The sequence below is a fragment of the Mobula birostris genome, chromosome 10 (assembly GCF_030028105.1).
Source record: "Mobula birostris isolate sMobBir1 chromosome 10, sMobBir1.hap1, whole genome shotgun sequence".
NCBI lineage: Eukaryota > Metazoa > Chordata > Chondrichthyes > Myliobatiformes > Myliobatidae > Mobula > Mobula birostris.
Window position 1 is genome coordinate 144,523,605 of NC_092379.1, and position 18,207 is coordinate 144,541,811.

At 43.6% G+C, this 18,207-nt stretch overlaps 1 protein-coding gene across 3 annotated transcripts in view; it reads left to right on the forward strand.

The window, feature by feature from the left end:
- The first annotated feature begins 2,828 nt into the window (after positions 1–2,828).
- The window catches only part of atp11c (ATPase phospholipid transporting 11C), a 218,016-nt gene continuing 202,637 nt past the window's right edge, over positions 2,829–18,207 (forward strand). For 2 of the 3 annotated variants that reach the window (XM_072271058.1, XM_072271057.1), the window contains exon 1: positions 4,532–4,596. In XM_072271058.1, the coding sequence (XP_072127159.1) occupies positions 4,555–4,596 (42 nt within the window). In that variant the 5' untranslated portion in view covers positions 4,532–4,554. Of the gene's footprint in view, positions 3,122–4,531; positions 4,597–18,207 lie in introns of those variants that run through there. The other variant, XM_072271059.1, reaches the window with a different exon arrangement.

Genomic DNA, 18,207 nt, shown 5'->3' on the forward strand with positions numbered 1-18,207 from the left:
CTTCACTAGTGTATCTACCTCCACCACTGACTCAGGCAGTGCATTCCATGCACCAACCACTCTCTGAGTAAAAAAACCTTCCCCTAATATCCCCCTTGAACTTCCCACCCCTTACCTTAAAGCCATGTCCTCTTGTGTTGAGCAGTGGTGCCCTGGGGAAGAGGCGCTGGCTATCCACTCTATCTATTCCTCTTATTATCTTGTACACCTCTATCATGTCTCCTCTCATTCTCTTTCTCTCCAAAGAGTAAAGCCCTAGCTCCCTTAATCTCTGATCATAATGCATACTTTCAAAACCAGGCAGCATCCTGGTAAATCTCCTCTGTACCCTTTCCAATGCTTCCACATCCTTCCTATAGTGAGGTGACCAGAACTGGACACAGTACTCCAAGTGTAGCCTAACCAGAGTTTTATAGAGCTGCATCATTACATCGCGACTCTTAAACTCTATCCCTCGACTTATGAAAGCTAACACCCCATAAGCTTCCATAACTACCCTATCCACCTGTGAGGCAACTTTCAGGGATCTGTGGACATGTACCCCGAGATCCCTCTGCTCCTCCACACTACCAAGTATCCTGCCATTTACTTTGTACTCTGCCTTGGAGTTTGTCCTTCCAAAGTGTACCACCTCACACTTCTCCGGGTTGAACTCCATCTGCCACTTCTCAGCCCACTTCTGCATCCTATCAATGTCTCTCTGCAATCTTTGACAATCCTCTACACTATCTACAACACCACCAATCTTTGTGTCGTCTGCAAACTTGCCAACCCACCCTTCTACCCCCACATCTAGGTCGTTAATAAAAATCACGAAAAGTAGAGGTCCCAGAACAGATCCTTGTGGGACACCACTAGTCACAGTCCTCCAATCTGAATGTACTCCCTCCACCACCACCCTCGGCCTTCCGCAGGCAAGCCAATTCTGAATCCACCTGGCCAAACTTCCCTGGATCCCATGCCTTCTAACTTTCTGAATAAATCTACTGTGTGGATCCTTGTCAAATGCCTTACTAAAATCCATATAGATGACATCCACTGCACTACCCTCATCTATATGCCTGATCACCTCCTCAAAGAACTCTATCAGGCTTGTTAGACACGATCTGCCCTTCACAAAGCCATGCTGACTGTTCCTGATCAGACCATGATTCTCTAAATGCCTATAGATCCTATCTCTAAGAATCTTTTCCAACAGCTTTCCCACCACAGACATAAGGTTCACTGGTCTATAATTACCCAGACTATCCCTACTACCTTTTTTGAACAAGGGAACAACATTCGCCTCCCTCCAATCCTCCGGTACCATTCCCGTGGACAACGAAGACATAAAGATCCTAGCCAGAGGCTCAGCAATCTCTTCTCTCGCCTCGTGGAGCAGCCTGGGGAATATTCTGTCAGGCCCCGGGGACTTATCTGTCCTAATGTATTTTAACAACTCCAACACCTCCTCTCCCTTAATATCAACCTCACTCATATTGTCCTCACCATCATCAAGTTCCCTCTCATTGGTGAATACCAAAGAGAAGTATTCATTGAGGACCTCGCTCACTTCCACAGCCTCCAGGCACATCTTCCCATCTTTATCTCTAATCGGTCCTACCTTCACTCCTGTCATCCTTTTTTTCTTCACATAATTGAAGAATGCTTTGGGGTTTTCCTACATACAGTTACAGAGAATGTGCAGGCAGACAAAGTGCAGTTTAAGTAGATAATCCTGATGAACATAGGACTGAAGGTGTTATATTTGAATGCATGCAGTATACAGAATAAGGTAGATGAACATGTAGCACACTTACAGCTGGCAGGTATGAGACTTTGGACATCACTGAATCGTGGCTGAAAGAAGATTATACTGTAGCTGGTAGCTTATTGTCCAAGGATACACATTGTATCAAAAGGACAAGCAGATAGGTCAAGCGGGTGGGGTAGCTCTGTTGGTAAAAAAAAAATGAAATCAAATTATTAGAAATAGGATCGTGGTGGAAACTGCAAAGGTGAAAAAGACCTTTATGGGAGTTATACACAGACCTCCAAACAGTACAACATAGAAATACAATTGTAACAGCATGAACTCATCAGTCTGATGGCCTGGTGGAAGAAGCTGTCCTGGAGCCTGTTGGTCCTGGCTTTTATGCTGTGGTACCATTTCCCGGATGGTAGCAGCTGGAACAGTTTGTGGTTGGGGTGACATGGGTCCCCAAAGACCCTTCGGGCCCTTTTTACACACCCGTCCTGAATCATGGGAAGTTCACAGCTACAGAGTCCTGCGATTGAGGTAAGTTCAATTCCCATACCAGGCAGTGATGCAGCCAGTCAGGATGCTGTCGATTGTGCCCCTGTAGGAAGTTCTTAGGATTTGGGGGACTCATGCAGAACTTCTTCAACTGTCCCTGATCTCACATCGAGTGGGGGGGAGGGGGGGGAGATTGGCATGCTCCCATTCCCCGGAGTTTTAAATTTCAAAATATACTTTATTCAAAAATAAAATTATGTACAGTAAACCATTCAATGACTCCCAATCCTTTACAGATGTTTCCATTACGGGCTGTACATTTCCACACTTTTAGCCACCCACGTGGCACTCTGTTGTTTTCTCTTTCCACACCATTGTTGAGGGGTCTACTCCCCGCTCCCCCATAAACCGTGATGCTTCCCCACCGGGCCCTTGCGTTGGCTGCACCAAGTTTCAGTGCATCCCTCAGCACGTACTCCCCGGAGTTCGCTCAACGCCAGATGGCCGCGGTGTGAAGGCGCCATGTGGACTACACTTCCCAGCGGTGACCGCGCGTAGCCCATCTGCGTATGCGCAGTGCAGTGCAGCGGACGGGGAGCGAGGGAGAGGGAGGTCTGGTCGGAGCAGGGAGGAGGCAAGGCAGCGCTCGTCGGCATCGGTCGCTTCCGCGATAGGGAGCGGGCGGCCGGCCAGGCAGGGAGGCGAGCGAACCCGAGCAGCAGCAAAATGAAAACAGTAAAACAGAATTTCCTTGGCGGGCCGCGGAAATGCCGGAGCGCCGACCGTTTGTGAGAGGAGCCGCCGTCGCGCTGTCGGATCCCAGCGGCTGAGGAGGGACGAAGGGAGCGCGATCGCGACATGTTCCGCTGCGCGATCAACCGATGGGTGAGTAGCCTTGCACCCGTCTCCAATCACACCCGGTGCAGCGCACCCCAAGACGACATGTAACCCCCCCCCCCCCACCACCACCACCACCTCACCCCCCGGGACAGCATGTCAACCACTACTCCACCTCCCTGGACAGCGTGGATCCAGCCCACCTCACCCCCCGGGACAGTACGTGAAACCCTCCTCCTCATCCCTCGGGACAGCATGTCAACCACTATTCCACCTCCCTGGACAGCGTGGATCCAGCCCACCTCACCCCCCGGGACAGTACGTGAAACCCTCCTCCTCATCCCTCGGGACAGCATGTCAACCACTACTCCACCTCCCTGGACAGCGTGGATCCAGCCCACTTCACCAGGACAGCATGTGAAACCCCCAAACTCACCTCATTCCTCCCGTCCCCCTCCCCGCAGCATGTGAGACCCCCCACCTCCCCAGGACAATTTGTGGATTCCCCCACCCCTGGACAGAACAAGAACCTCCTCACCCCATTTCTTGGGTCAGAAAGTGAACCTTTCCCAACCCACCCCCTGGAACAGCACTGGAATTTCTCCCCAAGGCAACACGCATAACCCCTCTACCTCCCTCCCTCCCCGCTCCCCACCTCCACCATAGACAGATTGTTTCCCCATCCCCGATCCCACCCCTTGTCCCCCTCCCTCCGGGACAGCACACTGTCGCTCCTCCCCAGTAACTCATCGCTACCTATGCCAGCACCTGCCCAACGTGTGGGCTCATTCAGTTTCTCACCCTTGATATCTTCAGGAAATGCGGGTGCACACATTACCCTCTCCTGCTGCAGGAGTGCCTTTACAGGCCAGGGACCACCTCCTTAGGGTAGCGGGGGGGGGGGGGTGGTTACTTGGCCTCTGGGAGGGATTGCCCCGAGGTGTTGTAGCTGGCGGGTTACCTATACCATTGCAGTGGGCTTCAGACTAGATTATCCTCATTGCTTCTTCTCAGTCTTGGAACAGGACTTTTAACGTGGTGCTGAACTAACTAATGATCAAATGTCCACTCAACTAGTACCTTCTATCCACACATCATTCCATTTCCTGCACGTTCATCACCCCTTGAACACCCGTCTATGCCTCCACATTGTAAAAAAGAATAACTTTTGCCCCACACATCCCCTTGGACCTGACCCCCACTCATCTTAAATGCATGCCCTCTGATATTAGACATCTAAGGTTGTCCAAGGGGTGTGCACACTTCCTAAAGCTGGATCAGTTTTTGAGTTGTTTCCTCTGCCTATTCTCTGGGAGTTTGGTACAGTGTCAGAACCCAGCATGAAATGTGTGTGTGTCTGTGTCTGTTTTGGGATTCTTCCTGTTGGCATGCACCCAAAGTGGCCCTCTCAGTGAGCTGACTGAATGTGATCAGTGCCTCAGTGCTGGAGATGGTGGCTTGAGAGTGGGTGTTGTGTTGGGATGGCTCTGCTGTCAATGGATAAGAAGGACTACAGAGATGCTGTAAGTGTGACTCTTCAGCTCTTGGGTGCATGCTGCAGATAGTCTGTGCCTTAGGTATACATAGTTTTAAAGTGAGGGGGAGGATTTAGAAAGGACTTGAGGGGAAACTACTTTTTCATTGAGAAGCTAGTGTATATGAGGAACAAGCTGTTTTGTTTGGCTGTATTCTGTATGGTTGAATGACAGTTAAACTTGAATTTGAAGTAGTTGAGGCAGGTATACAAACACCTTTTAAAAGACTCTAGAAGTTCAAAGTAAATTTATTTACAAAGTGCATATGTTACCATATACAGCCCTGAGATTTGTTTTCTTGTGGGCATTCATAGTAAGTACAAGAAACCCAGTGGAATCAATAATATATCCAAAAGATTGGACAAATAATTAATGTGCAAGGCAACAAACTGTGCAAAAATAAAAAGAAAGGAGAAAAAATGATAATGAATAAGCAATAAATATCACAATAATTATAAATAAGTATGAGATGAAGAGTGTGAAGGTTGTGGGAACAGCTCAGTGATGAGGTGACTAGTAAATAACACTTTGGTCGGCATAGCTGAGCTGCGTTTCTCCGTTGCATGTCTGAGAGCAGTGATCACACTACTTGGCAGATTGTAAACTTTGTACTTGATATAAGGTCTTGATCTTTGAATGCTCTTTTCCTCTAACAGCCAAAATTTTTGCTGGGGCGCTGATGAACTTCATCAATGTATGGTATGTCTTTGCTGAGAGATGGTTCCTAGATACAGAATGTCTTCCACATTATCCAGGTCACATTGTGGATCTTTGGCATGGTTTTAGAGGTCCTTCCGGGGACGTTTAATGTACAGCCCATTCACTTGTACATCAGTAGGCAAGTTATTTACAACTTGAACTCTCACCTCGAACCCAAGTATCATCAGCATATTATAGCTTTGAAGTTGAGAGTGGATCTGATTGAAAAGATTACAGCAGATTTTTGGATATTAAGATAATTTATGGAGAGAGTTGGTCAATGAATATGGTGTCCAGCTGAAAGATCTATTCATGATCTTGTTGACTGGCAGAGCAGGCCAGTTCTGTCCTCCAAATAATTTACTTGTTTCCACTTGCATTAAGTAATTCTTGTTTAATTCATATTCTATATAGATCATCATGTGAGTGGGCAATGGTATCTCTGCTTTGATATGGTGGAAATACATTTTTGCCGTTGCATGATGATCTGCACAAGTTTCTTTCAGTTTATCTTCATTTTACTCTTCAATTTTGGGTCAAATTTACTTCCGCAATAGTTTGCCCACACTAGTTTTCTTTTTTAAATTTGTTCAGAAGAACTATTTTAGTTGAAACAGGAACATCTTTGGTATATTAAAAGCAGATGTAGCCTGAATTCTGAGAGATTGAGTTGGGCATAGTTCTGTGGTGAATGTTCCAACTCGTACTGCAATGTTGTGACACTGATATGGTTCCTTATAGTTTAAATAATTATTAGTTCAGGGACTAAAGATTAGAACACACCCCACCACTGCAAATTTCAAGGATTCTGCTTTTGTCCTCTGGTCACTGAGATGCCCAAGTGCCAGTCATCCTCCATTATTTGACTGCTTGACGTGTTCATGCTGCTTTACGTTAATGCGCACAGTTTATGGTAAGATTCTACCATTTGTAGGTCGATGATCTTGAGGATTTTTTGATATTTCAAAGTAAAAATGATTGCATTTTATGTCATTGAATATCAGGCAGTAACAACCCTGCTAAATGCTCAGTATGGCACATTTTAAACGAGGGAACTTTTAACTTACTCTGAATTTGGGGCACTATGGTATAGCAATTAGCATGACATTATTACATTGCAGTTCAATTCCAGCATTCTTTGTAAAGATTTTGTTTCTGCTCCCTGTGTATGTGTGGGTTTCCTCCAGGTGCTCCTGTTTCTTCCCACTGTACAAAGACGAACCAGTTAGGTTAATTATTCATTGTAAATTGTCCTATGACGAGAAAGACACTTTATTGATCCCAAAGGAAATTACAGTGTCACAGTAGCATTACAAGTGCACAGATATACAAATATTAGAAGAGGTGTAAGAAAGAATTAAAAAAAAGTTATCTCAAATAGAAGAGTGGGGGAGGGACATCACTTCCCTGGCTATAGATTTACTCATTATAGTGCCTAATGGCTGAGGATAAGAATGACCTCATGTAGCACTCTTTGGAGCAGGGCAGTTTTTAGTCTATTACTAAAAGTGCTCCTCTTCAACCAAGGGCATGCAGAGGGTGAGGAACATTGTCCAGAATTGCCAGGGTTTTCCGTAGGGTCCTTTGTTCTACCACTGCTTCCAGTGCGCACAGTTTGACTCCTATAACAAAGCCAGCCTTTCTAATCAGTTCCGTGTTGATGCCAATGCCCCAGCACGCCATCACATAGAAGATGGTACTGGCAACAACTGGTAGAACATGTGAAAGAGAGGCCCGCACACTCCAAAGGACTCCAGTCTCCTCAGGAAGTAGAGGTGACTGTGGCCCTTCTTGTGATAGAGTGGAGGGATAGGTACATGCTAAGAACAATGATTAACTAATGATCATTAGTAAGCCTTGGCTTACTGTTGTTGGACAAGTCAGAAAGAAACCTTACCCAGCAACAGGTGACATATGATTCATTGTTCTCTGAAAATGCCAGATAAAAGCTCAAATAAGGAATTATCTGGCCTTACAGAAGAAGACATCTCAAAGTATAGCTAAATATGGGTAGGGATAGCGTAAGGTTCAGAAAGGGGAAGGTATCAATATAGGGAACTGATGTTGTATCCAGACTAGCTTTAGCTTAAAATAATTATAACTAACCAATGATGATTTTACATCTAGTTGTATCTTAGCAAGTGACTGAAATTATTCTAATATTGTCTTAACTTGTAATCATATGATTTCCTGTAATGATCAATGTTATAAATTGTGGAGACTTGTGTAATTCGGGGGGCAGTGTCTGGACTGACTCTCTTGGGAGATCAGTCTGTAACTTCCTCCATAGCATGCTACAAATAAGGAGTAAAAGCTTTGAGAAAGAAGTACGTGTGTTAGTGTATTTGTGGTATGGTTGTACTTGCATCGGGTCGGTCTACCACGACACTTGTACACAGCCTTTGTGTTGGTGCTCCACTCAAGTCTGTTGTCCAGGTGCACCCCCTGGTACTTGTAGGTCCTCACCACATCCATGTCCTCACCATATCCATGTCCTCACCATCAGTAGTAACAGGGAGCAGTGCAGGCATAGTCACTGTCTCCTTTGTCCTGCTGATGCTGAGCTGTGGATGATCAGGCTAGGGTTAAATAGGTGGGCTGTTGGGCCAAGGGGGCCTGTGACATGCGGTAATTTGAAATAACTAGATAAATTAATCATAATTCGATGAGTTTAATTTCAGTGTATTTAGAATTTAAATGTAATTTTACAGATTGCACCCATAGGGATAATTTACTATCGATGTTCATGCTCCTTTTGATACTTTTGATTTTTTTCCCTGTGGGGGGGGGGTGAAATGGGCAGCCTGTCAGTCAGTAGAAGTTGATCATCAATCTCTGGCTGGCATTCTGTGGTTCAAGAGCTGTGGTCAAGCAGGTTGTAAATCTGTAACATAGATCGGTATTAATTAACTAATTTTAACTAAAATCTGTCGTTAATTAACCATTGCAAATTCTGTGACCTCACTTGACAGTGTTTCCTAATTGCAGAACTCCAGTTGCTGGACCTCTAAGTAGTCCGAGAATGTCCATTTTAAAAGAAAATTTCTGCTCAGGGGACGATGATCAGTCAGCGATTTCTGTGGTTGGGCATTTTCTGTAGCCTGCTGGATGTCCCAAAGATGCTGGATATCAGAGTTTGACTCTTATTATAAACACAAGAGATTCTACAGATACTTGAAATAGAAAGTTAGCAGGTCAGACAGCATCTACGGAGGGGAATAACAGTTGATGTTTTGGGTCAAGAACCTTAATCAGGACTCCTATTAGATGTCTGCTGTCACTTTGCATACGGCTGGAGAAACATTTGATAAATTGTTTGAGATTCCAAAGCCAGTGTGCAGCACTTTAGGGGAGGGAGTTAATTATCAAAAGTATATCCACTGATTTGTGCTAAGCACCAGATTTGGTGGTGTGGTTCATTGCCTGTGAATGTAGTAACCTAGATGAAACAGAAGAGGGTCTAAGGTGAACAACTAATTGGTATGAGAGCAAATCCAGACTCCACTGAAGTCTTTGCACACCCTAAGAATTCAATGCTAGTCAGATGATTTAATCTTTGATCAAGGAAAGTGTAATATGTGTTATCTTTATAGCAGTTTGCAGAAAAAGAGAACATAGGACTGAACACAATCAGTGAAACAGACAACTCATCTGTCTTTCCTGTGCTAAATGGTTTCAGAATAGATAATTGGGCAATGCAAGATACAACATGCACGAATGTGTTTATCTTCCAAAGCCACAAAGTATGAGTAACACACATAAAATACTGGAGGAGTTCAGCAGGTCAGGCAACATCTATAGAAATGAATAAACATACCCTTCGTCTGTTGGGCCAAGACCCTTCCATCAGGACGAAATGTCGATTGTTTATTCCTCTCTATAGATAGTATACACCCCAGGGTTTTGAAAGAGGTGGCTGAAAAGATTGTGGAAGCATTCGCAATGATCTGTCAAGAATTACTAGATTCTGGAATGGTTCCAGAAGACTGAAAAATTGCAAGAAGGGAATTCTCTTCAAGAAGGGAAAGAGGCAGGAGTAAGGAAACTATAGGCCAGTTAGTCTGACCTCAGTGGTTGGGAAGATGTTAAAGTCGAAAGAATGTGGTTTTGGGCTACTTGGAGGCATGTGATGAAATAGACAGTAGTCAGCATGGTTTCCTTGAGGGAAAATCTTGCCTGATCAAACCGTTGGAATTCTTTGAAGAAATGACATGCAGGACAGACGTAGAAGAATCTTTTGATGCTGTGTACTTAGATTTTCAGTAGACCTTTGACAAGGTGCCACACATGAGGCTGCTTAACAAGCTATGAGCCCATGGTATTACAGATAAGAGTCTAGCTTGGATAAAGCAGTGGCTGATTGGCAGGAGGCAAAGAGTGGGAATAAAGAGAGCCTTTTCCGCTTGGCTGCACGTGACTGGTGTTCCACATGGGTCTGTATTAGGACCACATCTTTTTTCACATTATATCTCAATGATTTGGAAGATGGAATTGATGGTTTTGTTGCAAAGTTTGTAAACAACACGAATATAGGTGGAGGGACAGGTAGTGTTGAGAAATAGGGAGGCTACAGAAGGACTTGGACAAATAGGAGAATAGGCAAAGGAGTGGCAGATGGAATAAGGTACTGGGAAGTGTACGATCATGTACTTTGGTAGAAAAAATGAAAGGGTTGACTATTTTTTAAATGGAGAGAAAAGACAGAACTGAGGCAAAGGGACTTTGGGAGTTCTTGTGCAAGATTCCGTAAAGGTTAATTTGCAGGTTGAGTCTGAGAGGAAGGCAAATGCAATGCTAGGGTTCATTTCATGAGGACCAGAGCATAAAAGGAAGGATATAATATGGAGACTACATAAAACACTGGTGAGACCTCACTTGGAGTATTGTGAGCAGGTTTGGGCACCTTATCTTGGAAAGGATGTGCTGAAACTGGAGAGGGTTCAAAGGAGGTTCACAAAAATGATTCCAGGATTGAGCTGCCTGTCATGAAGAGTGTTTAATGGCTGTAGGCCTGTATTCACTGGAATTCAGAAGAATTGAGAGGTGACCTAATTGAAACCTATCAAATGGTGAAAGGCCTTGATAGAGTAGATGCGGAGAGGATGTTTCCTTTGGTGGGAGAGTCTAAGACCAGAGGAATGGCCTCAAAATAGAGGGGTGTCTATTTAGAACAGAAATGAGGAATTCCTTTAGCCAGGGAGTGGATCTGTGGAATTCATCGCCACAGGCAGCTGTGGAGGCCAGGTCTGTATGTATACTTAAGGCAGAGGTGGGTTACTGAGGTGGGGGGGGGGGGGGATGCAGGAGATTGAGGCTGAGAGGAAAAATGAATCAGCCGTGGTGGAGCAGGATCGATGAGCCAAGCGGCCTAGTTCTGCTCCTATATCTTATGGTTTTGTATGCCAGTGATATTAAACCTGATTCTGATTGTAATGAATTGATCTGTATGAACAGTATGCAAGCCATGTTTTTCTCTGTATCGTTTGCCTATTTAAAATTGCTTGTGATATATAATTCCACAAACTGTTCCCCTCCTGAATGTTCAGGCAAGTCTGGTTTTTATCATCTTTCTTACCTTGAAAATGTTGAGTTATTTTCTTTGTCATTTCTAATTTTATCCCATCAATTGTCACTGTCTCAGCTTGTTCTCTGCTTGTCAGTGGATATCCTAGGAAGTTTTCTTAATATATACCAAATTGAACTTTTTTCACTTCCTTTCTGCCTTTATGGTTGATGCTAAGTGAACTTCCTTTTCTCTCAACACAATGGATGGTCAAATAATTCCACTTGAAACCTTCAGTATATTGAAAACGTGGCCTACTTCTATATTCTAGCCTCTCTCTGTTGTAGTAAATAATTATTATTGTAAAGGGATGTTCCTCCATTCTGAGGAATGATTAATGAATGTGAGTGTTGTTGATAAACTGCATTTGCTGGTGATAAGAGATTCTATCCAAACTACCCTGCAGCTAACCAAGAAATGGTAAATCTTAAGGCACTAGTATGACTGTTTAGGTACAGGAACTTGATTGACATTAGGAGTGACTGGGTTTAGGAAAATAACTGACATTTGGCATCATAACCAAGACTAGGGCATAAAGTGATTTGTCCTGATGAAGGGTACCAGCCCAACTGTTGACAGTTTATTCATTTCCATAGATGCTGCTTGACCTGCTGAGTTCTTCCAGTGTTTTGTGTTTTGAAGTGGAATTATCTTGTTAGTTTGTCTTTCAGAATTGAACTATTATGTATTAAGCCGACCAATATTAACTTGTATTGCAGTGATCTTGTTTTTTGCTGTGATTAATAGCAGTGTGAGGATTTTGAGCACAGGAAGGGAACTATAATTAGAAAGTAAGCTACATTGTTGAACTATACACATCCTCTCTTTGTTCATGTAACTTGCTCAGTTGTTTGAGTTTATTATTGGAAGTTCAGTAATCGGAATGGATCTAGTGATTCATTGTTTTCTCCCCCAGAATGCGTAGATATACAAACGAGGTGTTTCAGTAGTTTGTGTGTATATGTGTACCTGGGACAATTCAAGCTGGAACAAAGGAGCGAGAGTTTCCATGAGTTTAGGGACATTGAAAATAAGACCATAAGACATGGGCCAGATGGCCTAATTCTGCTCCTATCGAGCTTGCTCTGCCATTCAGTCATGGCTGATCCTTTTTTTCTCCTCCTCAACCCCAGTTCCCTGCCTTCTCCTCGTAACCTTTGATGCCATGTCCAATCAAGAACCTATCAATCCCTGCTTAAATTCACCACCCTTTGGCTAGAGAAATTTCTCCGTATCTCTGTTTTGAAAGGTTGCACCTCTATCCTGAGGCTGTGTCCTCTTTTCTTAAACTCTCCCACCATGGGAAACATCCCTAACACATCTACTCTGTCTAGGCCTTTCAACATTCAAAAGGTTTCAATGAGATTCCACCCCCCCATCCTTCTGAATTCCAGCGAGTACAGATCCAGAGCCATCAAACGTTCCTTGTATGATAACCCTTTCATTCCTGGAATCATCCTTGTGAACCTCATCTGGACCCTCTCCAATGTCAGCACATCTCTTCTAAGGTGTGGTGCCCAGAACTGTTCACAATATCAATGTGAGGCCTCACCAGTGCCCTATAAAGCATACATCCTTGCTCTTGTATTTCAGGGGAGTGGGGATGACTGAAAGAATCGGATCAGCCCATGATTGAATGGCAGAACAGTTTTGATGGGCGGAATGGCTTACTTCTCCTATATTATGGTCTTATGGACCTCTTGAAATGAATGCTAACATGGCATTTGCCTTCCTCACCACCGACTCAAACTGCAAGTTAACCTTTAGGGTGTTCTGCACAAGCACTTCCAAGTCCCTCTGCATGTCAGATTCCTGGATTTTCTCCCTGTTTTGGAAAATATTCCACACATCTATTTCTACTACCAAAGTGCATGATCATACATTTTCCAACATTGTATTTCATTTGCCACTTTCTTGCCCATTCTCTTAATCTGTCTAAGTCCTGCATCCTACCTGTTTCCTCAACACTACCTGCCCCTCCATCAATCTTAATATCATCTGCAAACATAGCGAAAAAGCTATTGTCTAAATCATTTCCATACAGTATAAAAGGAAGTGGTCCCAACATCGACCCTTGCGGAATGCCACTAGTCACTGGCAGCCAATCAGAAAAGGATCCTTTTATTCCCACTCATTGCCTCCTACCAATCAGCCAATGCTCTAACCACGTTAGTAACCTTCCTGTGATACCATGGTTTCTTAACTTAGTAAGCAGCCTCATGTGTGGCATCTTGTCAAAGGCCTGCTGAAAATACAAATATACAACATCCGCTGCACCCCCTTTATCTATGCTACTTGTAATCTAGAACCATAGAACACTACAGCACAGAAAACAGACCATTCGGCCCTTGTAGTCTGCCGAAGCATTATTCCGCTAGTCCCATTGACCTGCATCCAGTCCGTAACCCTCCAGACTGCTCCCATCCATGTACCTATCCAATTTATTCTTTTAACTTAAGAGTGAGCCCGTATTTACCACGTCAGATGGCAGCTCGTTCCACACTCCCACCACTCTCTGAGTGAAGAAGTTCCCCCTAAACCTTTCCCCTTTCATCCTAAAGCCATGTCCTCTCGTATTTATCTCTCCTAATCTAAGTGGAAAGAGCCTATTCACATTTACTCTGTCTATACCCTTATAATTTTGTAAACCTCTTATCAAATCTCCCCTCATTCTTCTACGCTCCAAGGAATAAAGTCCTAACTTGTTCAATCTTTCCCTGTAACTCAACTCCTGAAGACCCGGCAACATCCTAGTAAATCTTCTCTGCACTCTTTCAATCTTACTGATATCCTTCCTATAGTCAGGTGACCAGAACTGTACACAATACTCCAAATTTGGCCTCACCAATGTAACCTCCCCATAACATCCCAACTCCTATACTCAATACTTTGATTTATGAATGCCAGGATGCCAAAAGCCTTCTTTACAACCCTGTCTACCTGTGACGCCACTTTCAGAGAATTACGTATCTGAACTCCCAGATCCCTTTGTTCCTCTGCACTCCTCAGTGCCCTACCATTTACTGTGTATGTCCTACCTTGATTTGACCTTCCAAAATGCAACACCTCACACTTGTCTGCATTAGATTCCATCTGCCATTTTCTGGCCCATTTTTCCAGTTGGTCCAGATTCCTCTGCAAGCTTTGAAAGCCTTTCTCGCTGTCCACAATGCCTCCAATCTTAGTGTCATCAGCAAACTTGCTGATCCAATTTACCGCATTATTATCTAGATCATTGATATAGACAACAAACAACAATGGTCCCAGCACAGATCCTTGAGGCACACCACTAGTCACAGACCTCCAGTCTGATAAGCAGTCATCCACTACCACTCTCTGTCTTCTTCCACACAGCCAATTTCGAATCCAGTTTACAACCTCTCCATGGATACCTAGTGTCTGAACCTTCTGAACTAACCTCCCATGTGGGACCTTGTCAAAGGCCTTACTAAAATCCATACAGACAACATCCACAGCCTTTCCTTTGTCTGCTTTTTTGTTAACCTCCTCAAAAAACTCTACAGGATTCGTTAAACACGATCTACCACGCACAAAGCCATGCTGACTATCCTTAATCAGCCCTTGGCTGTCCAAATACTTGTATATCCGATCTCTCAGAACACCTTCCAATAATTTACCTACTACTGATGTCAGACTCACTGGCCTGTAATTACCTGGTTTACTTTTGGAGCCTTTTTTAAACAACAGAACAACATGAGCTACCCTCCAATCCTCCGGCACCATACCCGTGGCTAAGGACATTTTAAATATTTCTGCCAGGGCCCCTGCAATTTCTACGCTAGTCTCTCTCAAGGTCCGAGGAAATATCATGTCAGGCCCGGGGGATATATCTACCTTTATTCACTGTACGGCAGCAAGCACCTCCTCCTCTTTAATCTCTATATGTTCCATGACACTGCTGCTTGTTTCCCTTCCTTCCATATGCGCTATACTAGTTTCCTGAGTAAATACTGATGCAAAAAAACTGTTTAAGATCTCCCCATCTCGTGAGGCTCCACACATAGACAACCAGTCTGATCTTCTAGGGGACCAATTTTGTCCCTTACTATCATTTTACTCTTAATATACCTGTAGAAACCCTTCGGGTTTACCTTCACATTATCTGCTAAAGCAAACTCATGTCTTCTTTTTGCCTTCCTGATTTCCTTCTTTAGTATTTTCTTACATTTTCTATACTTTTCAAGTACCTCATTTGTTTCTTGTTGCCTATACCTGCTATACACCTCTCTCTTTTTCTTAACCAGATCGCAATATCCCTTGAAAACCAAGGTTCCTATGCCTGTTAACTTTGCCTTTAATCCTGGCAGGAACATGTAAACTCTGCACCCTCAAAATTTCGCCTTTGAACGCCTTCCACATACTGAACACATCCTTGCCAGAAAACAGTTTATCCTAATCCACTGTTCTGAGATTCTTTCTCATTTCCTCAAAATTGGCCCTTCTCCAATTTAGAACCATAACTCGAGGACCAGACCTATCCTTATCTATAATTAACTTGAAACTGATGACATTATGGTCACTGGGCCCAAAATGCTGGCCTACACATACTTCTGTCACCTGACCTGTCTGGTTCCCTAATAGGAGATCAAGTATTGCATCCTCTCTCATTGGTACCTCTATATATTGATTTAGAAAAATTTCCTGAACACATTTGATAAACTCCATGCCATCGAACCCTTTCACAGTGTGGGAGTCCCAGTCAATATGTGGAAAGTTAAAATCCCCTACTATTACAACTTTCTGTTTCTTACATTGGTCTGCTGTGTCTCTACAGATTTGCTCCTCCAATTCTCTCTGACTATTGGGCGGTCTATAATACAACCCTATTAGTGTGGTAACCCCTTTCCCGTTCCTCAGCTTCACCCACATGGCCTCTGTAGACGAGCCCTCTGGGCTGTCCTGCCTACGCACAGCCGTGATATTCTCCCTGACTAGTAATGCCACTCTTCCCCCTTTCATCCCTTCCCCTCTGTCACATCTGAAACAACGGAACCCCGGAACATTAAGATTCCAGTCCTGTCCCCCTGCAACCAAGTCTCACTAATAGCAATAATGTCGTAATCCCACGTGCCAATCCACGCCCTAAACTCATCTGCCTTACCTACAATACTCCTTGCACTCTCCTCAAAGAATTCCAACAAGTTCGTCAGGCAAGATTTTCCCTGAAGGAAACTATGCTGACCATACTGTGTAATGCTACGTTAGAGACCGCTACTCCCTAGACTAATCTCTGTCCATTGGACAGGCACACTTGCAGAGGCATGTACCGATCGGAAAACCACAATCTACTACTTGGGAAACACTTGCGGTCAACTGAAGATCATTTTGAAAGTGTCTGAAAACGGTCAATGGGATTTGGGCTGATTCACAGACTTTAAGCAGTGCGGCTGCTGAGACAGTTGGGGTTGGGAGAATAGAGCAGCCTGGCTGCTGAGATGATTGGGGGTGGTAGAATGGAGAGCAGTTTTGAAGAGATGAATTTTCTGCCTATTGGTAACACTTTCTCTATAGTAACTCTCTTTATCTGCCTCCATCTGCAACTGGATCTCTGACTTCCGGATCAACAGATCGCAATCAGTAACGTTAGGCAGAAACACCTCTGCCACTATATTTTAAGCACTGGTGCTCCACAAGGTTGCATCCTCAGCCCCTTACTCTACTCCCTGTACACTCATGTCTATGTGGTCAGATTTTGCTCGACTTTCATTTACAAGTTTGATGATGATATCACCATATTGGGTTGTATCTAAAATAACATTGAGCTAGAGCCCAGTGACATGGTGTCCTGACAACAACCTTTCCCTCAATGTCATCAAAACAAAAGAACTGGTCATTAACTTGGGAAAAGGGTCAGCGTATATGGTGCTGTCAACGTCAGTGGTGTTGAACGTGAGAGGATTGAGAGCTTTAAGTTCTTCAGAGTGATCATCACCAATTGCCTAGCCTGGTCCGGCATGTTGACGTCATGGCCAAGAAAACACACCAACGCTTCTAAATCCTCAGGAGGCTAAAAAAAAAACTGGCATATCCTCATCAACCCTTACCAGTTTTTATCAATGTACCATAGAAAGCATTCTGTCTAGATGCATAACAGTTCAATGCATGCAAGTGCTCTGTATGATCACAAGAAACTGCAGAGTTGTAGACACAACTTAACAAATCACAACAACCGGTTTCCCTTCCATGAGCTCTGTTCATCTCCCTGCCTCAGTAAAGCAGCAGGTGTAATCACACACCATACCTACCCCAAACATTCTCCCTTCTTCACCCTTCTATTGGGCAGAAGATAAAAAAGCCTGAAAGTGCATATCATCAGGCCCAAGGACAAATTCTGTCCAGCTGTTATCATACTGTAGAACCGACCTTGTGTGCAATAATATAGAATCACATGACCTTATTATGCACTACACTTTTTCGGTAGCTTTTACTTTTTATTCTGCATTGTTATTGTTTTACCTTGTTCTAGCTCAGTGCACTATGTAATGATTTGATCTGTATGAACAAGACAAACTATCTTGGTACATGTGATAATCATAAACCAATACCAATATTGAGGGAACAGTGAACTGACACCTGGGGAAGAGACGGGTGGAAATGGGTGGGCAGTGACTGTCAATCGAAAAGTAAAAGAACTATGCAGAAATGATGATATGTAGAAGGGGGAAGAGGATTTTTTTGGGAAGGGCACCAAAATGATGGGGAAAAATAAACAGGAAGTATATCAGGTTGGACGAGTGGAAAATTGTCTTATAACTTGGCATTTGACCAAGCCCAGGTTTTGACAAGAATGTGTGTCACCCAGGTTAAAAGAATTTGCACATATCTCTTAAATTTGTATAAACGTCCTGAATAAAGTGTCTTGACCCAAAAGTACGACTGTTCTTTTTTTCTCTATGGATGCTGCCCAATCCACGGAGTTCCTCTAGCATTTGCTATTGCTATTGCATATATCTATCTTCTATGTGCTCTGCCTTGAGGATCTGTCCAACAACTAACACAAGCTCTTGTTTGCTGGCAGGTAAGTGCACAGTTGAGATGTTTGCATGGTATCCTGCACTGCTCCTTTGTAAAGTCACTCTTGACTCTTGTTGCACTATTCAGTGTATCAATATCAAGGCGGTCGAAGTTGGTCAGGAGATCCAAGGTTAATTATTCTAGATGCACTCATTCAATTAGTAGATGTTTCATTAATTTCCTTGGAGCATTGACAGATTAATGGAAGGTCCAAAAGAGACATCACATTCATCATTTCCCTTCTAATGATGTTTTTAGTTGCTCTTTGTAGGTTTTTAAAACATTCCCAATCCTCTATCTTC